The following is a 27,388-nucleotide window of genomic DNA, read 5'->3' as shown; positions in this document are numbered from 1 at the left end:
AGAATTCTGGATTATCTACAGTCCTGTTTACAGTATTTCTCTCTAACAGTTATGTTAACTGTTAGAGAGAAAAGTTCAGTGGGTAGAATATGTGCCTTCCATATGCTTGGGATTTTTAGATCATCATTATTGTTCAGATTGGGGTGGTTGATAAGAATCTCACAGGCTTCCTTAAATTTGCGTTCATACCATGTTTTGGTGTGATGTAAACAACTGATGCATTTCCAGTCAATTCTATGTAAAGTGTTCAGGGCATGATCAGAAAGGCCAGCTTCACGATAGTTATTATATTTAATGTGTCGTTTATGTTCCTTTTGTCTGATAGTAATTGTGTATCCTGTTTCCCCTATATATGGTATATTACAGGTGCAATAGATATGGAATATCTATTGTTCAGGGTGGGCCAGTGGAGGGAGTGGGTCTTTGGATGAGTTGAGTAAGCTTTTTAATTTTGCAGGAGGTTTAAAGATGACTTTGAGGTTGTATTTTTATAGTATTCTGTTTATTTTATCTGATGTCCCTTTAATGTAAGGAATGGTTATAGTTTTATTGTAGTCTGGTTTATCTTTGTTTTTTATTGAAGTCTTGTAGAGAATTTTGTTAATAGTGTTTTGGCTGTAACCATTTTTTAGAAAAGTATTGCTGATAACTTTAAATTCATCATTCAGTGCATGTTCATTGGAGTAGATCTTTAAAGCAGATTTTTTAGAGTATTAATGACACCTAGTTTATGGTGTGGGTGGTGGTACGAGTTTGTGTATATATTGGCCAGTATGTGTTGGTTTCTAGTAAACAACTAAATTAAATAGAATTTAGCTTTGATGTAGTCTAAACAATTAATTAATTTGTAATTTTTTCTGTATTTTTTTTTTTTCCACTAGAGGTCATGCCAGTAGAATAACCAGTGATCAAATCATTGTTTCTTTAGCTTACTGTGTGAAATGTAACTCAGCTTGTCCTTGTATATACTCCAGATGATGTCCTTAATATGAAGGTCGAAACATCGGGAAATTAAAAGAGTTATTTATAACACAGTTGTAAAGTCCATAATTTCTAAAATGAAGGACTACTTAGTGATATTGCAAGACATTGCAAAGGCATCTGACAAGATTCCACATACACTTCTGTTGCATATATTGGAGTAAATGGAGATGGATATAAATCTGGAGATTTGGAATTAGAGGGTGGCTGATGGACAGATATTAAAGAGTGGTTTATGGAGGAGCAGGGTCCAGAGGAAGGCAAGTGACCAGTGGTGTACAACAGGGCTCAATACTTGGTCCTCTACTCTAAGTATTCATATAATGGGCTCTAATATTTTTGTGTTTGTCACAGACATAATCTGAAATGCAACGCAATTGCATTCATGAATTGTAATATGTACATACAAAACACAAAAGCAAGTGATTGGGATGTAAGCATAAGTATATAACAATGGTGGGCAAACTGTGGCTTGCGAGCCGCATGCGGCTCCCGAGACAATATTGGTTTTCATTACAATTTTTCCAAAACTTTTATATTAATAATCTCTATAGTAGTATAGGTAAGGTATGTACCAATATTAGAATATTTTATTTCATAAATGCTTTAAAGATAAGTAAAAAAAACAGATATTTTAAAGTTTTAAATTTTTAGCTTTTAAATGGTACTGGTCAAAAGGGTTGTTAATGTGGATTTTATTATCATATTTGGTTGGTAAAAAAGTGTTTCGACATTTGATGGCCTGTGTCGTTCTCGCTAAATTAGTTCCAAAAGTGACTACTATGTTCGCTGCATTACCAACTGCCTTCGTTTCCTGGACTCTGCATCATCATCATCACTCTTCATGCAGTATGCACAAGTTACGTGCTTGTGGTGTACTTATCTACACTACTAGCATAGTAGTGTAGATAAGTACTTTTTAGATAAGTGATTTTAGTGAAAGTTATAAAACCCTTGTTTAAAATGACTCAGAAGAGTATAAAACAGAAATATAAACAAGAAAAGAGAGGGTTTAACTAACAATGAGAGGACGATTTTGCTTTTACTGTTAAGGGTGGAAAGGCTCTGTGTCTTATCTGTCATACAACCATCAGCCACTTTAAAGCCAGTAATTTAAACCACCACCATGAATGTAATCATAAAAAGTTTGCATCTGAATTTCCTCCTGAATCAGAACTGCAAAAAAAACAAGAAAAAACGTTTTAAATATAATTTAGTCACTCAACAAAATAGCCTATTTTCCCTCTGTAAGCAAAGGGATTTGACTACTGAAGCTAGTTTTGTTATAGCTTGGAATAATGCTCAAAGTAAGCTACCTTCCATGACTGTAAGGTAGTTTATTTCGATCAATATTGTTTGAAGTAAACTATCTCACAGTCATGGAAAATTTGTAAAAAACAATATTAGTGATGTGATTGCAATTCTCACTCCAGAAAACTCAAAATTTAAACAGGCAATAGAATAAATTTCTATCTCCCATCGCACTGCTGAGAAATGAAATTAGTTCTACAATTGTATGTTCACAGCAGAGTGATCTGAAAAGCTGCATTGCTTTCAGCTTAGCTGAATGAATCTACAGACATTCAAGATATCTCTCAGCTAGCTATATTTGTTTGCTATGTTACAAACGATGGAAATGTAAAAGAAGAATTCTTAGACTTGATAAGCTTAAAGGAAACTACAAAAGGTATTGACATCAAAAACGAACTTAACAAAGCTTTCTCATAAACAAGCTTATACGTTGGTTATGCATTACTAAATCACTTAAGGAATTGACAACGTACATTTCTTTATGGAGACCTTTGAAGAAAAAGCCTTAGCCTCTGCCCCACAAAAACCAACCATATGGCTTCACTACGTTGATGATGTGTTCGCTATTTGGCCACATGGCTCCGTTACACTCCTCTCCTTTTTAACACTTACACAACCAGTACCCCAGAATCAATTTAGTTTGTTCACTCTGGAAAAAGAGGAGGAAAACAACAGCCTAACTTTCCTAGACACACAAGTCACCTGCCAGCCTGATGGAACGTTGGTTTTCTCAGTTTATAGAGAACCACAACCATACAGGCAAGTACATACACCAACAGTTACACCCTCCCACACACACACACACACACACACACACACACACACAACAATACGGAGTGGTGAAAACACTACACAACAGGGCTAAACTAATCTGTTCTAACGACAAGGCCCTAAACACTGAACTAAATCATATCCTCAACACTTTCTCAGCCAATGGCTGTCCCATTCCCTCCCCCCAAAAAAATCCAAAAAATATTGAAACCAACAACCCCCCCCCCCCCCTCCTTCACAACAAGGATTACTCTAAATCCATCACCATTCCCTACATCCAAGGCACCTTGTAAAAAATTACCAAAATCTTAAAAAAACATGACTTAAAAAAACAGACCATACAGAAAATTGGCATCCCTTATCTGCTCCACTAAAGACCAACCACTTCCCCTAGACCTATCTGGTATATACCAGGTTCCTTGCAGCTGTAAACTGTCTTACTTTGGACAAACAGGCAGGACAGCGAATATCAGAATTTCGGAACAGAAGGACTACATCTGGTTTCACAAGTATAGCCACTGTGGTCTTGCAGACCATGCTCTGAATACACGCCACAGAATACGGTGGAAGAAAGCTTCAATAATACACCGTAGCAAGTTCAAATTTGAAAGACTATTCATGGAATCAGCCTCAGCCCTAAGAAACTCTCCAAACCTCAACAAATTTGGTTGTATGAGACTGCCCCAAATTTGGGAGGCTTACAGCAGCAGACCTTCAGCCCAACGGCCTAGAATACCTACATAGCCTGCTAGGGGGATACCATCAGAGCTTTTAGGAGAACAATAGCTTCATCACTTCATTCTCAGTTACTGTGTTGTAGTGCCTATGTGCAGTGCCTTTTTGTAAGTTCTTTTTGAAGATGGCAACGTGACGTTGCCGAAATATCGGAAATATTTATTAAAGTGTAATTTAATTTATATTCTTATGTACATTGTCAATTCCTTAAGTGATTTTGTAACAAAGCTTTATTAAATGCTCAACTTCCATTGCATAAACTTTTAAGCACCGCAAGAGACAGAGTACCAGCTATGGTAGGTCAAAATATTGGTCTAGATGGGCAATTGACACATAATATCAACTATCCTGAATAACTCTTTATTCATTGTATCATTCACCTTGAGCATTTAGTAAGCAAATACTTCTAGTTGAACGATTTCATAAAGTTGGAAGTTTTTTCCACTTGGTTAGACTATAATAAATTTGGTTTAATTCTTTATCCAAGTGTAAGTACTTGGATAAAGTGCTTACAGTCCTGAAGATACTTCAGGTGAAGTATCTTCAGGACTGAGAAAACTCGCAGTAAAGGTGGACCAAGACCTCATCACTCCTTGTCTTAGTATCTCCCATAATGCATAGCATAATACATGTCTGCTAGAAGATGTGCTTTGCATTATGGGAAATACTAAGACAAGGAGTGATGAGTGCTTAGTCCACTTATCCAGATTCACTTATCCGAATGAAATTCACAATTTCGAAAACACACTTTTTGAAATATAATAAATTTAGTTTAATCCTTTATCCGAGTGTAAGCAAACGAAGTTTTCACCTGAAGTATCTTCAGGACTGAGACAACTTGCAGTAAAGGTGACCAAGCACTCATCACTCTTTGTCTTTTGATTAACTCATTTGACTAACTAAACAAATATTTTTAATTAACAAAGACAAATATATAAAGCATTAAGTTATCACAGAATATAATTATTTAAGCACATGCACTAAAGAAAAAAGAAAGCATCTAAAGTGATCAGACCTTAATCAGAAACACTAATACAATGCAAATTTATTGTTCCAGCAACTCACTGAAGGTTATATTCTCACAAGTTCTGTTAATTTCAAAACTGAAGTTTCAAAAGCTGTTTCTTTATTTAGCTACAAAGTAATACTGGATATTTAATATTCTTTCTGTTCACAGTTTTAATGTTAAAATGAAGCTGGAAGTTTTTTCCACTTGGTTAGACTATAAATTATATATTTAGTTTAATCCTTTATACAAGTGTAAGCAAGCAAAGTTTGGGCCTGAAGCATCTTCAGGACTTGTGCAACTTGTGGTAAAGGCAGTATAAGTTCTTATCACTTGCTTCAGTATCTTCCATATTGCAAAGCACATCTCCTTGTAGACATGTATCATACTATGCATTAAGGGAAGGGCCACTACCTACCTAGACCGGTTTCGATCTTTATTGAGGTCTCATCAGTGGGAGCCAGATCCAGTGATGGTGGTGGTGGTGATACCAAGGTGGAAATAATGGAGAAGTCATATTTACCTATACAAGTTAATAATCTAACCAAGTGAAAAAACTTCCACCTTTCTCTAATCCAGAGTAATTTAATAATAAGGTATGACACCTTTTGGAAACTTCTATAGGTACATATGACTTCTCCATTACTTCCACCTTGGTATCACCACCACCATTGGATCTGGCTCCCACTGATGAGACCTCAATAAAGGTAGTAACTGGTCTGGGTAGGTAGTGGCAGTTCCCTTAATGCATAGTATTATATATGTCCACAAGGAGATAGGCTTTGCATTATGGGAGATACTGAGGCAAGTGATGAGAACTTATACCACCTTTACCACGAGTTGTCCCAGTCCTGAAGATACTTCAGGCCAAAACTTTGTTTGCTTACACTTGGATTAAACTAAATATATAATTTATAGTTAAAATGAAGCCTTTTAGTCTTCTTCTTCAATACTTTTTTTTTCATGTTTCTATTTCATTATTGTCAATTATTATTATTCTGCACTTCCATGGAGTCATAAGACTCATCATGGGAGGTCCATCTTAGACAATACAAAGTCTATCATACCATTCATTAAACCCACACATCACTTGGTCAGACAATGAATTTCATAGTTCAACCATCCTACATGCAAAAGTCACTTATCGTCTTACTCACTCCTGACTTTTGCAACTTACAGGGATGGCTTCATGAAGAGAAACAATTTACAAAAATAAAATTGCCATAGGTATTAATGGAAATGTTTTCCAATTGGCAAGCAGGCAACTCAGGAGGAACTGATTAGTACCATGGTGATTACTAGTCATGACTGGACCCAAATGAATAACCTTATTTTAACGGAACACACACACAGAAAGATATATCTGAAGGAGATTATCATTTCACATTATTTACAAATGTATTAGAAAGAGCTTTAATACAGTTTTAACAGTTTACCTGTACAAAGGAATTTTATTTGTCCAATATGGAAATACTCTAGCAATTGAGTCTCTCATCTGTGGCTGCCAGCCAAGATAAAAATAGGTGTCATGAGCAAACTTGAGAGCCAGAATGTCAGTTGGATGATCTAGCAAGATATCTTCCCATACAGTAGTTGCTTTAGTTAAATCACTAAGAAAATGAAATTTATTTAACATACCATACTTATACGAACAGATAAGATTTTTTAGTGAAAGAATATTATATATATATATATATATTAAAAATTCACGATTCTTTAATTGCAAAATATTTTGAAACTGATCATAGAACTTATGAGACTGACAAGACTTCCTTCTTTTAGTATGTAATTTAATAACAGACAAAAAGCTTACTAACTTACTTATCCTCTTTGTGCCTCATGGCACATAAGGCCAAGATCTGTTTCTTTCAGATACCTCTGTCCTAAGTCACAAGTTCGGCTTCTCTCCAGCTCTTCCAGTCAGCCAATCTTCTTTCCTTTTCTGTCATTCTTTGCCAAGTTAATTTAGGCTTTTCTCTTTCCTGTTTTCCTTCTGGGATGCATGCCAAAGTCACTCTAGGAATCTCTCTGCTGTCCATTCTCAGTATGTGTCCAATCCATTTCCATATACATTTTTTAATTTCATCGATGATGCTTTTTTGCACAGTCAGCTTATATAAGTAATCATTTGTTATACGTTGAGGCCAAAATATTTTTAATATTTTATGCAGACATTTTATTTGAAAAGTATTTAATTTAGCTTCCTACTTTTTGGTGAGTTCCATGTCTCTGATCCATATAATAATATGATCTTAAAATTGGTATTGAAGATCTCATTAAAATTCTATAACTTTAGAGAGATACTTATATAATTAAACTTCATTGCTGTTGAGTTGTTAATTAAAATAATAAATACTGACTGCATAGAAAAAAGTAACCTTTTCATTTATAGAATATTTCACCCTAAGTATACTGGACTGCTTGGTTGGTTAATTTGTAATTTATTAGTGCAAGGACAACAAAGGTGACAGCAGAACTCAAAGTAATAATGAATAGTAACAAAGAGAAAACAATTAGTAAATAACATGTTGTTGTTATTATTATTATTATTATACATTATCTCCATAGAGTCCAGAGACTCATTGTGGGTAAATCCAAACTGACCATTATACACACAAAACCTATCATACCTATCCTTAAACTCATTTACAGTAAGGGAACTCGGAACTAATTCTGGTAATCCATTCCACTCATTCATCACTCTCCATGCAAAAAAATATGGTTTGTACACCCCTACTAATTACACTCTTACACAACTGCCATGGATGGTACCTAGTTGTCTGACTATTTGTCGTATATAGTGAAAATTTTCCTTTGCATTAATTTTAAAAATCCCCTTTAATATCTCAAAAGTTTCTATCATGTCCTCTTTTATTTTATGCCTATCAATTAAACTTTGTAACCCACATTGTGACCTGTGCTCATTGGGAGCATTACAGCCTCCGTAGCTCAGTCAGTATAGATTAAGCCCTTTGGTCAAAGATCTGGGTTTGATTCCCGTCCACGACTAGAACCTTTATCTGGTCTCTTTTGACAAAAGGTGAGTTAGCCGGTCTCATACGGAGGTAGGGAGGGGAGGGTCACCCGGAAACTCAGGTTTTTTGTCCCCCAGAACAGGCAAACCAGCTCGGTGAACACACACGGATTACAGTCAGGTATACTTAAGACCTAGCCATAGGCCTGATTCATCAGCTATGCCAGTCCTGAGCCCAAATAAAATTAAGGGTGAGGGATTGAGATGGTGGCATACCTCCCTGTAAAAGGGGCTCACAGCCTTGTATCATAATATGAAATAAATAGGAAGCATTCCACACACCTGTCACCAGCTTAGTTGTTTGTCTCTGAATCTTCTCTACCACCTTTGGTCACCACCTAGGTGACCGAATCTGTGCACAGTATTCAAGATGCAGACGAATCATAACCTTATAAAGAGGGATAACTTTCCCATCTTTATTTGTGTGTTTTTCACATCCAAGTAATCCTTTTAGCCATTTTACCAACATTTGCAATATGCCCTCTGAACTTCAAATCTTGTCCACAGCCTCATCAATTTCCAGCAATCCAGTCCCATCAATATAATACACCGTATACAATCTTTTCAACCCGAAGTGTATAACCTTACATTTTGCAACATTAAACTGACAATCATTATTCTTTGCCCAAATTCCAATTTATTTAAATCATACTGCAGGATATCTACATCACCTTTATCAACTATTATTCTTCCCAGTTTTGCATCATCAGCAAACAATTGAATATCCCCTTTTAACTCTTTCCCTATATTGTTGATATACAAATTAACACGTTCGTTGCCACGCTCCTCGGGCATAGTTTGTTACCGCACACAAGCACCTTCACTTCTACAAGGTCAATATGAGTTATCTCGTAGCTGGCTTATTAAACAGAATTTTGTTTCATACGCCAACTACGAGTAATCTCATATTATCCCCCCCCACCTATCTTACATGCGCTGGTGACTGTGTAACTTGAGTTCAGAGTTGGTGACATTCAGCATTCAGTGCACCAAGGTTTATTGCATCTAGTCTTACAATTATTTAAAATGATCTAAATAAAAACCTTCAATTACACCATGGCCAATAAAAGAAAGTTTACTGATGAAGAATTAGAAGCTTACGCTAATATGAGCGATGATGAACGGAATGAATTATTTGGTTCCGATTCCAAACATGATTATAATCCTACAGACGGCTAGCGATGACTCAGATGATATATCGTATATAAATATATGTATATGTTGAAAAAACTTCAAAAAATTGTTTTATTTACATTAATAAATACATAGTTTACGCAACAATACCTCTTATAATATACTATACTTTTGCTGAAATTATTTTCCTTCTACCACGCCCCCAGACATGCTCTCAGATTTAATCACAAGCCGAGGGTCCAAATTAACATGCTTATACCGCAGGTAACTCGCGCTTGGCATAGGAGGTCAGTAATTGACAGCATAAACCCTTTGAGGCTCATATACCAACTATGAGTATACTCGTAGTTGCCAGCGAACGTGTTAAAGAGTAGTGGCTCTAGTACTCCATCATTCGCCTAGATTCCAATCCACCATATACTACTCTCTGGTGTCTGTCTGTCAGCTTCCCCTCCCTCCACCCATGCCACTAACTTCATATCCATTTCTCTTTGCTCCAACTTTTGTAATAGCTTTCCGTGTGGTATTTTGTCAAATGCCTTTGCAAAGTCCAGCAGTATCACAGTGCAGACATTTCCTTTATTCAATTCTGCTATCATCTTATTATAAAATGAATAAATTACTAAGACAGGACCTAACCGCTTCACAAAGCCATGCTGCACACTATAGAAGTATCACATCTCTATCTACTCACTGCTAGATTTGACCTTTAACCAACTTTTTCAATACTTGAACAACCACTCCTGATATATTAATTGGTCTGTAGTTTGCTACCTCTGTCTTGTAGCCACCTTTATGCAATGGAACTATCTTATCCTCTTTCCATTCCCCTGGAATGGAAAGAGGAATGGAAAGCCTGAGCTGAGACTTAGATTTAACAACTTCATCAGAGGCAATGCCAATTCTCTTGAACATTCATGTAGTACATGGGCTGACTGCTGTGTTCATATTCATATTTTTCAATATGCTGAACACCTTCTCTTCATTTGCCTCAATGTTGATATGTGTTTCTGTCACATCAACAACTGCAAAATTTCTAACTGGATGCTACAACTTTGCAAAATGATCACTCAGCAACTCAACTATTTCTTTTGCCTCTGACACCTTCCTACCATGAGCACTGTTTAAAGTCATACTACCATAGTCATTTTCCATCTTACTTGCTACATAATGAAAAAAACTCTTCTGGCTTTACTTTGGCCCTGCTTGGCTAATTTTCTTTCATAATCTGATTTGCGTTTCTTACTAAACTAATCACCCTTCTTCCTTGCACTTTGTACTGCTCATGAATATGCTGATCACTTTTTCTTTATAGTCCCTCCACAGTATTTTATTTTTTTGCAGCTCTTACTTTATATCTCTACTCATCTCCTTAATTTCCACTTGGTTTCTCCTCCTAACCTTGGGTATACAGTCTGATACTTCTCTCAAACAGTCTCTGACCACTTCTCATGCACTACTGACTTGGGTATCTTGGAACAGTGCCATGGCTTGAGAAGCTACAAAGAATGTTCCAAGATACCCAAGTCTGTCATAATTACTAAGTTTATAGTTCAGCATAAACCCTTTCTTCACAGAGAATTTCACATGTTTGACAACCTCTCAGAACAAGACTGCACGGTAGTCTTGTTCTGAGATAGAAGCTCTGCCTCTCCAGTTGGAGGCAGAGTGTCTATCTTGATTATGAATATATACATTCTGATGCTATTATCAGATTCAACATTCACAAATCCCTTGTCTCCTCTATGACATGCTGTTTCATGTATTTATCTCTTAGCAACTATATAAATTCCACTTCCATCTTGCCATGTCCTTTTTCCTCCCTCCAATCTATGCCCCCATAATTAGTCTCCCATAATAATTGTTTGACTTGCACTCAATCTGCTAATATATGACATCTACATCTTCTTGTGAACCAACAATATATTTTGCTCTATCTCACACCAGACAGCCTCAAATGAACCATTTCCACCAGACTTAAAATCTTTGTTAACTTCTAATTTTGTTGATTGAAATTCTTCAGCTATCATTAGTAATACCCTACCTCCTGTCCTATTCCCTCTATCTTCCCTGAAAATACAATACCCTTTACATAATATCCCTGTAACTACAGGAAAATCCCGCTTAACGTGAATTCAATATGTGCGATAATAAGTTAGCGCAATTGAGTGAAATGATATACCATTTCCTGCTTTAAGTGAGTGATTAATCAGTTAATGTGATTTTTTTTATATTATGCGAAATTTTTTGTCACCAATCTGCAACAAGCAGAAAAGCTGGAAGTCATTAAGAGACATGAAAGTGGCACTAATAATACAATGATTGTGCGAGACCTGGAATACAGCAAGTCTATACAGCAAAGAATACAAAGAACAAGGAAAAGTTGCTACTGCTTCTTTAAGCATGCAGATCACTTGAAATAGAAGCCATTTACTGATCAAGACAGAGTGTCTTCTATCATTCTGGATTGAGGATTATAACCAAAAAAGAATACCTCTTAGTAGAGGGAATATTCAGGCAAAAACTCTATATTTTTACCTTTTAAAAGGAATGTGAAAGCTTTACTGCGGGATTTAGGATAGTTTGACAGTTTTAAAAATCAAACTGGACTGCATAACATAAGAATAACTGGGGAATTTGCTAGTGCTGATAAAGATTCTGCAGCCAAGTTCGTGAAGAATTGGCAAAGGATGATTCAGAAGGGTGATTATGATGATCGGCAAATATTCAACGTGAATGAAATTGGTCTCTTTTGGAAGCGTATGCCAACAAAAACTTTCCTAGCTAAAAACTGAAACATCTCAACCAGAGTATACAAAGTATCTAAAGATCATCTTACACTCTTATTTGAAGGCAATGCAGACGGCGACTTTAAACTCAAGCCTATATTAGTTTATTGTGCGCAAAATCCAAGATCTAATATTTTGAAGAAATCATCACAGTTGGAAAAGAACTTGGATTTAATGAACTGGATAATAAAGATGTAAGAAACTTGTTCGATTCCCATTTAGAACAGCTAAGCGAGCATGATCTCCTTCAACTAGAAGAACAGCGTGCATATGAAGAAGAAGATGTGCAAACAAGAAGAGAATGTTACGATTAAGAAGCTAACTGCAAAAGAACTCGAGCTACTTTTCAATCACATTGAGCATGCTAAAGAAATTTTGTTTGATGCTAATCCTGATATGGAATGAAGCTTCCAAGTCCGCTGAAATCTTGATAAAGCGTTCGCCAGCTATCACAAATTGCATGATGAGATGAAAAAGTCGAGCACGATTCAAACATCTTTATTAATTTTTTTGTAAAAAAATAGTTCAATCAAATGTTTAGACATTAAATAAAAATGTAAGCAATTGATTTTTATTAACCATGATGATTTTATCCTCTAATATAGTTTATACTGTATTTTTTCCCTCAAAATTTATGCTAACTGATGGACGAATTAATATTATTCCTATTCTTTATTACATTCGCTTAACACGATTTTGCTTAGCGCAAATTAATTGATGGATTAATTAATCACGTTAAGTGAGGCTTGCCTGTATATCATTTTCTGTCAACCAGGTCTTACTGATACCCCCTATAATTTTTGGCCTCTGCACTTTCAAACTCTCACTAAACAACACTTTCTCCAAACATTTAACTCCGAAAAACCATTTAAATGTAGTCCAACAGTCATATATAAGTCCATTTATCCATCAAATTCATTCCATACATCGATAAACTATACACACACCATTCCTCCTGCACAATCTTCTCATGGACTCGGCAAATGCTCAAACTCTATCCTATCATACCAAGGCACCAGACTCACAATTTTTATTTCCTTACTCTTCATTTTTGCTTCTTGCAACAACTCCTTCATATTTTCTCTATTCATTTCAGACAAATGATGGGGCTACAACCATGTTAGATTTAATTACTTTAATTTCCTGACATTTTGACCTTCATATTAAAGTCAACATCTGGAGAGCGTGCACGCACGCACACACACAAAGACAAGCGATATTACATTTCAAACTATATGCAAAGAGACAATGATTTGATCAACCTTTATTCTACTGGCCTGACTTCTAGTGAAAAAAAAAAAAAAAACTACATGAAAGTTATATTATAACATCATCAACTGTGAGAACAAATTCATACAGATCGTTTTATTACAGCAAAAGTGGTGTCCTAATTTAACATGGGTTTGTTATATTAGAATTAAGATCCTGGATTGCTTACAATCTTATTTATAATCAACTCTTAGACGAAAATGTTATGTGGGTGGAATATGTGCCTTAAATATTCTTGGAATTTTTAGACCATCATTATTGTTAAGATTAGGGTGGTTGATAAGAATTTCAATGGGCCTCCTTAAATTTATGTTCATACCACATTTTGGTGTGATGTAAACAACAGGCAACTTTCAGTCAATTCAATGTAGAGTATTCAAGGTATGATCATAAAGGCCGGATTTACCACAGTTATATTTAATGTGCTGTTTATGTTCCATTTTTTTTTTTTTTTTTTTTTTTTTTGGATAGGGATTGTGCATCCTGTTTCACCTATATAGGGCAAATTACCAGTGCTGTAAATATAGCATACTCCAGGGTGGGCCAGCGGAGGAAGTGGATCCTTGGATGAGTTGAATAAGTTCTTTAATTTTTCAGGGGGGGTTTAAAGGTGGCATTAGCGTTGTATTTCTGTAGTATTCTGTTTATTTTATCTGATATTCCTTTAATGTATGGAATGGTTACAGTTTTATTGTAATCTAGTTTATTTTTATTTTTAATTTTAGGGTATAATTATACGTATTCATTACATATAAGTGAAACAGGACGCACAATTCCTACCCGAAAAAAAGGAACATAAACAGTACATTAAATATAATAACTATGGTAAATCTGGCCTTTCTGATCATGCCCTGAATACTCTATATAGAATTGACTGGAAAGGCAGCTGTTGTTTACATCATACAAAACGTGTTATGAATGTTTAAGGAGGCCTGTGAAATTCTTATCAGCCATCCTAATCTTAACAATAATGATGGTCTAAAAATCCCAAGAATATGGAAGGCACATAATCTACCCACATAACCTTTTCATCTAAGAGTTGATTATAAATAGGACTGTAAATAATCCAGGATTTTAAATCTAATATAACAACTCTCATGTTAAATTAGGACACCGCTTTTGCTGTAATAAAACTATATGAATTTGTTCTCTGATGATGTTATAAATAGAATATATCTTTAATGTAGTTCCCCCCCATTAGAGTTCAAGCCAGTAGAATAACAGTTGATCAAATCATTGTCTCTTTGGCATACTGTTTCAAATGTAATATAGCTTGTTTCTGTATATATATCTGTGTACACTCCAGATGATGACTTTAATATGAAGGTCAAAATGTCAAGAAATTAATTCATTCTAACATCGTTGTAGTCTCTATAATTTGTCTGAAATGAATACTAATCGCCATGTAACACTAAAGGAAAGGACCTCTTCTCTATGTTATTTATTTACATAAATCTGTTAAACATAAATATAGCAGTGTGAATGAGAAGGGAAGAAAAAATGGAGTTGGAATTATCATCGATAAGGAGCTGAAGGGTGGAGTCTGCGAGGTGTGCCGGAAGAATGATTGGATTATGAGCGTTAAGCTTGAGATGGAAGTGTGGCTACTATAGTGTGTGGCTACGCCCCACAAGTAGGTTGTGATGAGGCGGAGAAAGAGACATTCTGGAGAGAACTTGACCAAGTAGTAATGGGAATCCCTGATGGTGAGAGAGTGATCGTCAGAGCAGTGAAGAAAGGGTACATGGGGGGTTGGAGTAGTGGTGAAAGAAATGAAGAAAGTAAAAGAATCATAGAATATGTGGCCTTCAATCTGGCTATAGCCAACATGTGGTTCAAGAAGAGAGTTGGGCATCTGATAACCTATAAGAGCAGGGATAGAATGAGTCAGATTGACTATATATTATGTGCTGTAGGAAACATCTGAAGGAGGTGAAAAACTGTAAAGTGATTAATGGAGAAAGTGTAACGGCACAGCACAGGTTGGTTGTGGTAGACTGTGATATAAAAGGGGAAAAGAAGAATAGATGGAAGTGGCAGATACAGAGGAGAATAAAGTGGTAGAAATTGGAAGAGGAAGGCCCAAGGAATAAGTTTAAAGAAAAGGTATTGAAAGAAATGAAGTTACCAGAGGATGTGGAAGAATGGTGGGACGTTAATAGTTGGAATATTAGAAAAATTGGAGAAGAGGTGCTTGGTATAACATCAGGAAAGGGACCGCCTTGAGGATAAGGAGGCATGGTGGTGGAATGAGGAGGTGCAATTGGAGATCAAGGAAAAGAAAGAGGCAAAGAAAAAATGGGACATAACTGGAACTAGAGCCAACAAGGAGGCATATAGATTAGCGAAGAAAAATGCAAAGAGAGCTGTGGCAAGGGCAAAAGCGAGGGCAGTTGATGAGGTTTATGAAGAACGGGAGAGAAACGGTGGTGAAGCTCAGTTGTTGAGAATAACGAAAGCCAGAGATAAGGCCTCGAAAGACAACATCAGTCAAGCAAATAAAGGATGCCTCAGGAGTAGTATTACAAGAGGAGGACAAAATCAGAAGAAGATGGAAAGAATATTTCCATAAACTACTAAATGAGGAGAATCCGAGAGAGAGGTGTGAGGATGGAGAGGCAAATGAGAGACCGGTGCAAGACATGAGTAGAGAGGAAGTGGATTGGGTACTGAGAAAAATGAATGGAAAGGCTGTGGGGGCCGACCAGATACCTGGGGAAGTGTGGAAAAGTTTGGGCAGTGAGGGCATGGATATGTTATGGGATCTGATGAGGAAAATAGTCCAACAGGAAAAGATACCAGAGGGATGGAGGAAAAGTATTCTCGTCCCAATCTACAAAGGAAGAGGAGATGTTCAACACTGTGGCAACTATAGAGGGATCAAGCTGATGTCACACACATTGACGATATGGGAAAGAGTAATTGAAGGGAGGATATGGCAGGAAATGAAAATTGATGAGGAGCAGTTTGGATTTATGCCAGGAAGAGGGACAATGGATGCGATATTTGCACTAAGGCGATTGATGGAGAAATATAGAGAGATGCAAGTGGAGCTGCACATGGTGTTTATAGACCTGGAAAACACATACGACTGAGTGGCCAGGCAGGAGGTATGGAGGTGTATGAGGAAGAATGGGGTGTCGGAGAATTACGTGAGGTTGGTGAAGGAGATGTATGAGGGAACAGAAACTCAGGTCAGGTCTAGTTTCGGCATGACAGAAGGGTTCCCCATTGTGGTAGGGCTACACCAAGGGTCAGTTCTGAGCCCCTACCTCTTTGACCTGGTCATGCTAGTGGAGGATGTCAAGAAGGAGGCACCATGGAGCATGCTGTTTGCCGATGACATTCTTCTATGTGAATCATCCCGAGAGAAGCTTGAAAATACCCTGGAAGAGTGGAGAAAGGTATTGGAGGAGAGAGGCATGAGAATTAACCGGGAGAAGACCAAATATATGTCAACGGGGAGTGACGAGGATATGGTCATATGACTTCAGGGTGAAAGGCTAATTTCAGGGAAGAAATTCAAGTACCTTGGGTCCGTTGTCGAGAGGAATGGTGACTTGGATGAGGAAATACAGCACCAAATAACATGCAGTTGGTTGAATTGGAGGAAGATGAGTGGGGTCCTGTGCGACAAGAGAGTGAGTTGTAAGAGGAAAGGAAAGCTCTATAAGATGGTGGTGAGGCCGGTGATGCTCCATGGCACAGAGACATGGCCTATAACAAAGGCACAGGAGAGGAAGATGGAGGAAGTGGAGATGCGGATGTTGAGATTGATGAGTGGTGTGACAAAGAATGACAGGATAAGGAATGACTACATCAGAGGGACGGTTAAGGTGGGACCAATTGGCAAGAAGATACAAGAAAGTAGGCTGAGGTGGTTCGGACATGTAGAGAGGAAGGGTGAGGAGTATGTTGGTAAACAAGTGGAGTATATGGAGTTGGAGGGAAGGAGAAAAAGAGGCAGACTCAAGCTCAGGTGGAGGGATAAGGTGAAAGAGGATCTTAGGGAGAAAGGATGGAGTCTGAAGGACGCTCTGGACCGGAGAACTTGGAAGAGGAAGGTTTAACATGGGATAAGGCATAGTGAAAGAAGACGATTTACATAAACGTTATGTTATTTACATAATGATTTCTTTTAATGTTATTATGTTATTTACATAAAACAAGTCTTAGAAAATAAAAGCAATGCAATATCTACAACAAATAGAGCTTATAATCAAAGGCATTTGTATAAATTAATTCTTTGTAAAAAAGTTAAAAACTTGATGCAATTTCAAGTCTCATAAGATATGCCTAAATGTATATGGCTCAACCAAATTAGTAAAAGTTTCATTCCTTTTCTCGAGTGAAGTATTGGCACTCCACTAGAACATGGCAGATGGTGAGATGCACGTTGCATTGTTCACACGTAGGTCATCAACCCTCAAGAGATTGGAATGTGTTAGATGACTGGCCTATTCAGAGCTGACCAAACAACTTCTCTTCTGCTTTTATGTTGACTAAACTGCAATGCTTAATATCTTGCAATTTATTTGTCAGTGCTACTGGTTAATTAAATTTGATCTTATATACTGTCTGCAGGCTGTACAGGGAGACTGACAGCTGAATATCAATTTGAAAACTATCATTTTGTACAATGGTTGTAGAACCTCACAAAGCACTATGTACAATTTACAATGGATGTGGACTGTACAGAGGACAGAAGATGGCCTCTAAAGAACTTAATGAGTCTGTATAAATCATACATTTTGGTAGCAATTTTCTTTTATATGCATAAGCCCAAGCTGAATTGTAAGAACACTGTTGTATAATTACTGCAATCAAGAGGAATTGGATTAGATATGATCAAGTCAGGAAATACAGCAGCACAACCAACACAGGTCTCAGATTTTGAAATGTCATTATAAATGGGAAAGAAATCAGAGTGCACAGGGCACTTAATTGGCACAACAAGAGGCTGAATGATAGAATGCAAACAGGCTATGGAGGAATACTGATATGTTTGGTGAGGGTAATGTTGGCAACATTCAAGTCAACAGCATGCAGCATGCATAATCTCTTTAACATGCATACTAAAGGGATGTATAGCAGTCTGATGTATGAGTGATACTGAGCCTCCCTGATATGTTTAGTGAGGGTAATGTTGCTAACATTCAAGTCAACAGCATGCATAATCTCTTTAACATGCATACTAAAGGGACGTATAGCAGTCTGATGTATGAGTGATACTGAGCCTCCCAGTGCACAGAATATATACTAGTATAAGTAAGATGCTCTAGAAGAGACTTTATTCTTAGGGTATAGTTAAGAGATAACTGTTGCTGTAAAAATGATAGACCTGGTTTGTTTGCTTCAACATAAGGACTTTGAATGAGCGATATGTGCAAAAGCACCATTAGCTTTCTATATACTCTGATGATGAATAAGATCCAACAAATGCAAACTACTCCCTTGTAGAACCACAGACTTCAGACCCATAATTCAGCTTTGAACATATATGAGCACAATAAAGAGGAAGCAATGAAAATCAATCTGCACTATATTCAGTAGAGAGAGAGAGAGACAGAGCGAGTGCAAAGGAGATTCAGTGCCTCTCTTGCACTTTTCCCAGATTCGTAGGACTCATCTCTGACAGAGAAAGCTACTGGAATAATAATTTGATTCTTAACTCAGGATCTGGATGAAGACTGCATTTACTGTAGAAGTATACACTGCCACTTTTTTCTGGAGAAAATCTGAACCCATTACTAAGAGCTCATGAAGAGACACGATCAATTGCTTATTGAAGTTGTCTTTTAATTATCCTCATGTTATGAGAGTGGCAGTAAATTGTGGAGACATCACAATTTACCTAGAGTGGAAGGAAGTTGTTCAGTGACTGAATTAACTTTGATAGCAAAGAGTGTCATGCTTAACCCTTTCTGACCTGAATTTGTTTTTCCAAGTGAAAAAAATTTTTCTTTCTATTTATTTTGTCTTTAAGTCTAAAAACGCAAGAGTATCAAGTATTTTTCTGAAAAATACATTTCGGGATAGGAATTCATTTTCAATGAATCATTCACCACATAATATGGGCTATGAAAGCTAAGAAAGTTAGTGTTTCCAATTAGAATCACATATGTCACATTATCTTGGCCATTTCATCAAAAAGAGCCTTGGGAAACGCTCTCTTTTTGATGAAATGGCCAAGATAATGTGATTCCAACTCAGACTTGGAAGACTAGGCTAGACAAAGTTTTGAATAAAAACAGAAAGGTACCCTCTGAGACCTAGGTTATAGAGGTCTTTTCATATGCCACATCTTCAAGTTGTGTCATAAGTTTTTTTTCATGTCAAAGAACACTGAAACCAAATGTTCTTATTTCAGGAATATGCTGCCTATATATTTTTCAAAATGTTCAAATAGTTCGATGTTGAACAATGTCTATGAAAGTCACATTGTGTGTTGTAGAGATCATTGCTTTCTAAATACCAGATAAGTCTAACATTTACTATTTTCTCCAATATTTCACAAAGACAGGTGAGCACAGTGACAGGGCAGTAATTGTTTGCTTGTGTGGATCCTTTTCTGGTTTTGGGATGGCACTGACAATTGAATTATGCAAAGAATTTGGAAACTCTTTCCTTCCTCTGTAAGTATTCTATTGTATATTAAGAAAAGGAGATCCATAGAAGACGATGAAAGATGTTTTATCATCGCATAATGGATGTCATCAGGAACTACTGCGCTGACTTGAGACAGTAACGGAGCTCTTTTTAGTTCTTCCTTAACAAATGGCTGATTGTATGGCTCTAGCCCATTGGCAGAAAAGTTTAGTCACTGTTTCTCTTGTTCTTTCAAAATTAAAAATTCAGGAAGATATGAAGCTGTTGCTGAGATTATAGCAAAATTTTCTCCCAGAGTGTCTGCAATGTCTTTTGGTTCAGCAACAACACATCCATTATTATCCAAGGCAGACAAGAAATGATGTATTCTATAATCTATTCTTCATTTTCTGGATTTTATCCCATACAATTTTTGCATTGATTAAGAACCATTTGATTAATAGATGATGCAAACTGGATTCAAAATTGCTTTTGACTCTGATGTAACATGCTTTTGGCCCAAGCATGTTTAAAAGCTATGAGATTCAGTGTGGTATGGTATATATCAAATACACTCATGTTCTGTCTTGAGCTCTCCTCCCTTTTTTTTTTTTTGCATAGCATTCAGTATTTCAACAAGATGATGTTTTAGGAATTGTGGTTGGTTGATGCTGCTGGATAATAATCTGTTAAATATGTCCTGATTCAATGATAGACATCTGACTGTCTATCATTGAATCAGCGTGGTCAGTTTTCCACATGGACATCCATGTAGGAAAATATGGTTCAATTATGTTTGAGGATAGACAAATTCTAGGATCACAGGAAAATTATCACTCCTTATCACTTATGTTCTCTTCAATATCTCACATTAGCAATGGAAGGGGTGCAGATTCTAAGTTCTATTGAAGAATAGGAGTTAGTAGGCACATGCAAGAAGGTATTAAGTTTATTATTAAGAGGGAAAAGGTCACTATTGTCAGGCATATGCTAAACAATATGGCCTCATCCATTCATATTGTCACTACTCCACAGGGGGTTTTGTGTCCATCAAAGCCATCCATAAGTATAGGATGAGGCAGTTACAAAATAAGGTTATCAAAACTGATCTCATTTAACTGAGAACCAGGTGATAAATAAATGGAAAATAACATAATAAGAAATCCCAAGCACAGGTGAATGGCTACTGCTTCCAGAGCAGTATTAAGCTGAACATGTCAGAAAGTGGTATAGTTGCCCACTGGGATAGTGGCTCCACCATGAGCAGGACCATCTCCAGTTCTATCCTTACAAATAACAGTAAAATGCCTTAAGATGGGGTCCTTACTAGGTTTCAAATAAGTTTTCTGCAAGGAAGGGTTTGTGTTTCTGTATCAGAAAGCCACCCAAAAGAAGAATGAATCTAGGATGTCAGTCTTGTCTTTAGATGATTCACCAATGTTACCATTATGAGGAGAAAGAGGAGGAAGCACAAACGTACAAAAGCTGCGCCCAACAGCTTTGATGGAGGACCAGAAGGCATGACTAACACAGGAGTGAGTTTTCTACATTTAACCTATCAAAGTCAGACTTAGCCCTTTTAATGATTGTTTTAAACGTATTCTCAGTGAATGAAATGTGTAGAAAGGCTTATGTGTTCATAGGACATGTTATTAATTTTTAACGGTATAGATGACAACACAGAAAGATAAGAACATAATATTTCTTATTTGCTGATATTTCGCTGGTATTATATCCAGTATATTCAGAGCACAAAAACAGTTCATCACAGTATGCAAAACAACAAAAATTTGATATAATGGTGGGACTAGTTTAAAAAAATGCACATACTTTTACCAGACCAATGTACATACCAAATTATAGATCATGATATCACTAACTTTCAAAAGAATAAAGTTTGCAAATTATTGAAAAAAAAAAGTCACTTCCTGGCCAGAAGAAAAAAGTTAATAAACTCAAGCTTTTCATGTTATATGGCGTGTTTGCAGTTGCACAGTAAAGAGGTGCTGAGCAGCTGCAGCTCTGGTATTAACAGGTTCAGACAGTGGAGGAATGATTGCTGTTAATTCACTGGAGCAGCAAACAGGAAAGGTTAAAGAGAGGGATCATCTATAAGCCTAATTGCCTACCTCTGGATGGTGTTAAGTATTTTAAAGAAAGTTTTAGGTGCACCACTCCAAGTATGTGAGCAGTAGTCTAAACATGGATGGATTTGTGTATATAGTGAAGAAGATGGCTGGATGTAAAATAGGTCTTAAACGAAAGAGAATGCAAAGTTTCTTGGATGCCAAGGAGGCTACTGGTATGACATGTTTATACTAGGAAATACCAGAGGTAAACTTTAGCTCAAGCAAAGAGATCTGATCTTATCTGGTGATTTATGTATTACTGAGGGTAAGGGTAGGTGAGCTGGGATCTCTTTTGCACCAGAAAAGGTAAGACTGCATTTTAGTAGCATTGAACATAACAAGGTTTTCCTTGTCCCATTGAAGGATAGTATGTAGATAATGTTTAAGGTACTAGTTGTAGATGAGCTTGTAATCTGGGATGAGAGTACTGCATAGTTTGCCAAACGAGTAGGATGAGTGGAGAGTACTATCATCTGCAAAGATGTGGATAGGATTAGTGGTTATTGTACGAGGATTGTTTGAAAAGTTTAGTAAATTTCCAATAGACGGCAACGCAATTCGTTCATTCATACCAGTGTCGGCACGTATCATCTTTTTCATAACCCCTGGCAAAATTTTAGCCATGTGGGACGCGTAGTTGTCGTTTGGCAAACATTTAAAATGACTGTGTTTGCATTTTTCATAAAAATGGAGAAAAACGAGTTTCATGCAGTGAAAAGTCACTTTTATTTGAAGAAGTGGACAGCCATGCAGATCAAAGCCAAGTTAGTTGCAGTTCATAGGGACTCTGCACCAGCATTAAAGACTATTTTTGGATAAATTGGTTTAAATGTAGTCATAAGTCCATCTTAGATGAAGCGCACTCCAGACACCTGACTGAGGTCACTAATGAAGGAAATGATTGACAAAATCCATGGTATCGTTATGGAAGACCGATGAGCAAAAGTGCGTGAGATTATAGGCATCTCAACTGAATGAGTGTATAATATCCTGCATGAAAAATTGCACATGAAAAAGCTATGTGCGTGATGGGTGTCACGATTGTCGATCAAAAACGCATGTGAAAAGACATTTCAATGCAGTGTTTGGCGATGTTAAATCGCAATTTGCAGGATTTTTTGCATCAATTCGTGACTGTAGATGAAACTTGGATCCACCACTACACACCTGAGTCCAAGCAGCAGTCAAAACAGTGAAAAATGCCCAGTGAAAGAGCACCGAAAAAAACAAAGACCATTTTGTCAGCTGGGAAGGTGATGGCTACGGTTTTTTGGGATTCCCAAGGAATTATTATGATGGACTATTTGGAAAAGGATAAGACAAAAACAAGAATCTATTATGCATCTTTGTTAGACCGTTTAAAAGAAGAACTGAAGGAAAAACGGCCAAGATTGGTGCACAAAAAAAAGTGCTCTTTCATCAAGACAATGCACCATCCCACACATCGGCCATCGCAATGGCAAAATTGCTCAAATTTTGGATTTGGGCAATTTTGGTTTGAATTGGTTCCACATTCCCCATATTCTCCGGACTTGGCCCTGTGTGATGTCTTCTTGTTCCCAAACTTAAAAATTTCTTCGAATGAGGTTGTCATCAAAGCTGTCAATGACTATTTGGCACAATTTGACAAATCTTACTTTTTAGATGGGATGAAAATATTTGAAACTCGCTGGACCAAATGTGTAGACCTTAATGGAGACTATGTTGAGAAATAAAGCTGATTTTTTCCAAAAAAAATGTGTTTAACTTATTTTTTTTTACCAAACTTTTCAAACAACCCTCATAACAGGTCATTTATGTACAAGAAAAATAGAGTAGGTGACAGGAAAGAGGTGAATGTGGTGAAGCTCAAAGAGAGGGAGCCATCTACCATGATTCACACAGAACGACCAGAGAGAAAGCTGGCTACCCAATTACAGAAAGTGGCAGGGAGACTGTAGGATGGCAATTGAATAATTTCATAGGTCTCAATGCCACACATGGTTGAAAGCTTTGGAAATGTCAAGGGCTACAGCACCAGTTTCTCTGAACCTTTCCATGGTACATGTCCAGTAGTGGGTAATGTGAGCTATATGGTCAGCTGTGGAATTTGAATGGTGGAATCCATACTGGTGGTCACTGATTAATTTGTGGGCCTTTAAGTAGTGGAGGAGTTGGCTAAAGATGACTTTTTCCATTATTTTGGAAAACGTTTGACAGCAGAATGTTTATCATCCTTTTTTGGAATAGGACAGATATCCATGCATTGGGAAAAGTATCAGATATGTATAATAAATTATAGAGATGATGCAGGAAAAGGATATGCTTAATGCTCTGGAATACAATGTTTGAGAACAATTGGGAAGATATATACCATCAGGACCAGAAGAATTTTTAGTATCCAAGTTATTTAGTAGTTGTGTGATAACTTTTTTTGTTGAAAAACTATAGGAGGCATATGCTACTTGGATTCTGGTGTGGTAGGTAATTTCCCTTGGTCATCTCTGCAGGAGTTTGAGGAAAAGAGTGATACCAGGCAGTCAGCTTTATCTTTAGGTGAAGTAGCAGTGGTGCTGTCAGGATGAGACAGAGGTGGAAGTGCAAAAGAGCAGAAGTTATGTTCAACGGCCCAAGCAAGCGACCAAAAGGCATGTCCATTTGGACAAGAAGCAAGTATACCTAAAAGCTGTTAATTAAAACATCACTTTTAATAATTTTTCTACTTATATAACTTACCCAGAAGCCCAAAGCTGAACTGCTTTAACATGATTTTGTTCCCTCCTTGAGAGTGATGAAATCTGTTCTTTCATTAATGTTTCCAGATGCGATACCTCTGCACAGAACTGTTTATCTAATCGTGTTGTGTGGCCTGTTCCCATGAGTTCAAGCCCGATTTTAAGAGTCTGACCCATTACTACAATGAATATACATTATACAAATGTATTTAGTAGTAATAACTATGTTTTTATGCTACTAAATTAGTATTATGATAATTATTTCATATAACAAAACACCACTTTATGGAATTATTGAATCCAAGAAATATTTCTTATGTACAATCACAACTCATGATAGTAAACATTATATAAATAACACTCAAGTGAATTAATCAACAAAATTTGACATGATCTGATATACTGTCAGGTATAATCATATAAAAACAGAAAATTACATGAAGTATATACAACAAGTTACAAAACATCTGAAAATATCTGGACTGAGATTTTTAGATATTTCTTCAAATACTTTATTCTGATTCTTTTAACTGATTCTTCAAATACTTTATACCTTTGTCACTGCTGGCCTGGTTGGCCGAGTGGTTAGAATACCCACTCCTTAATTAACAGGTCGCAGTTCAAATACTGCCATGCACATGGATATTTGTGATTGTCTTTAGATAGGAGGTGAATTTCACTGCTTGGTGGAGGCCACCGTCCTGCTCACTGGAAGCCTGAAGTGGCTTGAAAAATTTCCATGTTTAGTCTCTAGAGCAGGGTTTCTAGACTAAGTGAAAAATAAATTTAAAAAATATATATATAAAAAAAATCACATTAATATAAAAATAGGAAAAAATAATTCTTAGCCTACTTACAGTAAAAATGCATTACAGGGTTTACAAATAATGCCTTTCGTGGGTGGGAGTCGCATTAAGAAAAAAACAAAAAAAAAACATTCTTACTAGAACAGCATGTCTTCACAACACAGCTGCTTTTGAAAAGAACATGCTTAATGCTTGAGTATGAACTCATGCTAAGTAGATAGAAGTATTTTCTGTTTATCAGACTAGTTGGCATAATGCTACCAGCATATTGTTGTCAAATGATCAATCTCGTCTTCATCTACACCAATAAACAATACAATATTCTGAGATTTCTATGGTTATGTTGGAATTCTAGTATAAAGGCCACATAGTTCTAAGATTATTATTATTTATATGGGTACTCCATGGAGTCAAAAGACTCATCGCGAGAGACCCACTCTATCCATTAATACTACCTGTCATACATCTCCTTAAACCTATTCACTGTTGGGATGCTCACAACCATCTCTCACAATCCATTCCACTCATTTATTGCTCTACAGTAAAGAACCTAGTCTGCACGCCCTTAGACAACTTCCAAGTGTGACCCCTTATTTTCCCCTTACTCTCCATGTACATTTCTTCTGTGAATCTTATAGAATCTTTTTAGTAATTTATAAGTTTCTATCATATCCAGTCTGCTCTGCCAGTTAGTTAAAACAATACAATATTCTGAGATTTCTATGGTTATGTTGGAATTCTAGTATAAAGGCCACATAGTTCTAAGATTATTATTATTTATATGGCTGCTCCACACAGTCTCCACAACCCACACACCCTCAATCTATCCTTATAAGGAACAATTCCACAGACCTGTCACCAGCTTGGTCACTCATCTCTGAATCCTCTCCACCACCTCCTGATTCCCAAGAAATGCAGGCCAAATCTGTGCACAGTAGTCAACAAGTCAACATTTGGCTACTGTGCACAGATTTAATCATAACAATCATAGCCCTATAAAGAGGGATAATAGCCTCTCTGTCTTTACCTGTCATTGTATTCTTCAGCATCCAAGTAATCCTCTGAGCTATTTTGCCAACTCTTGCAATATGTCCTCCTAATTTCAAATCTCTATCCACCATCACCCCTAGTTCCCTAGCTTCATCAATTTCCTATAAACTGGCATCATCAATATGATACAAAGCATGTAATATTTTCGTCCTGAAGTGCATTACCTTACATTTTACAATATTAAATTGACAACCATTGTCCTCTGCCCACACTGCCAGTTTATTTAAATCATTCCAAAAGATATCTACATCACCTTTATCAACTATTGCCCTCCCTAGTTTTGTATCATCAGCAAACAACTGAATCTTCTTCATCTTCTGTTATATCATTAATGTACAAATGAAGTAGTGGTCCTAGTACAGAGCTCTGGGGCACTCCACTGGTCACCCTCATTTGCCTTGATTCCACTTCACTATACACTAACCTGATATCTGTGAGCCACCCCCCATATCTATGTCACCAGCCTCATATCCATTCCCATTTGCTCTAACTTATGTAATATTTTTCCATGAGGTATTCTGTCAAATGCCTTTGCAAATCCAGCAGTATCATGGCACACACATTTTCTTTATCCAATTCTGCCATAACCTTATTATAAAATGTGAATGAATTATCGAGGCAGGACCTACCTTTTACAAAGCCATGCTGCCCCTATAGAGTATCATATTCTTATCCATTCATCCATTCCTGAATTTTACTTTTAACCAGCTTTTCCAATACTTGAACAACCATGCCTGATATATTAATCGGTCTGTAGTTTGCTATCTCTGTCTTGGAGCCACCTTTACATAATGGAACAATCATACCCTCTTTCCATTTCCTTGGAACCTTGCCAGAGCTGAAACTTAGATTAAACAACTTCATCAGAGGCACTGCCAGTTTAATTGCACATTCTCTATCACATGAGCTGACATACATACTGTCCAGGCCCACTGCTGTATTCATATTGCTATTTTTCAATATACTGAGTACCTCTAGTTCATCTACCTCAATGCTCACATCAATCTGTCACCTCAGTAGCAAAGTCACCACTTGATCTAGATGACATACCCTTACAAAGCGATCACTTTG

General features: G+C 36.8%; 1 protein-coding gene across 1 annotated transcript in view; it reads right to left on the bottom strand.

The window, feature by feature from the left end:
- The window catches only part of LOC150110549 (tetratricopeptide repeat protein 38-like), a 193,740-nt gene that overhangs the window by 106,185 nt on the left and 60,167 nt on the right, over positions 1-27,388 (bottom strand). Inside the window, exons 5-6 of the mRNA XM_090401169.1 lie at positions 24,463-24,640; positions 6,241-6,414 (exon numbers count right to left, since the gene is read on the bottom strand). Coding sequence (XP_090257295.1) covers positions 6,241-6,414; positions 24,463-24,640 — 352 coding nt within the window. The remainder of the gene's footprint in view (positions 1-6,240; positions 6,415-24,462; positions 24,641-27,388) is intronic.

This window comes from Typopeltis vanoorti, chromosome 1, assembly GCF_054136105.1.
Source record: "Typopeltis vanoorti isolate ZY-2024b chromosome 1, IOZ_Tvanoo_1.0, whole genome shotgun sequence".
NCBI classification, from domain to species: domain Eukaryota; kingdom Metazoa; phylum Arthropoda; class Arachnida; order Uropygi; family Thelyphonidae; genus Typopeltis; species Typopeltis vanoorti.
The sequence above is the reverse complement of the archived record's forward strand: the minus strand, read 5'-3'. Positions and strand labels throughout refer to the sequence as shown.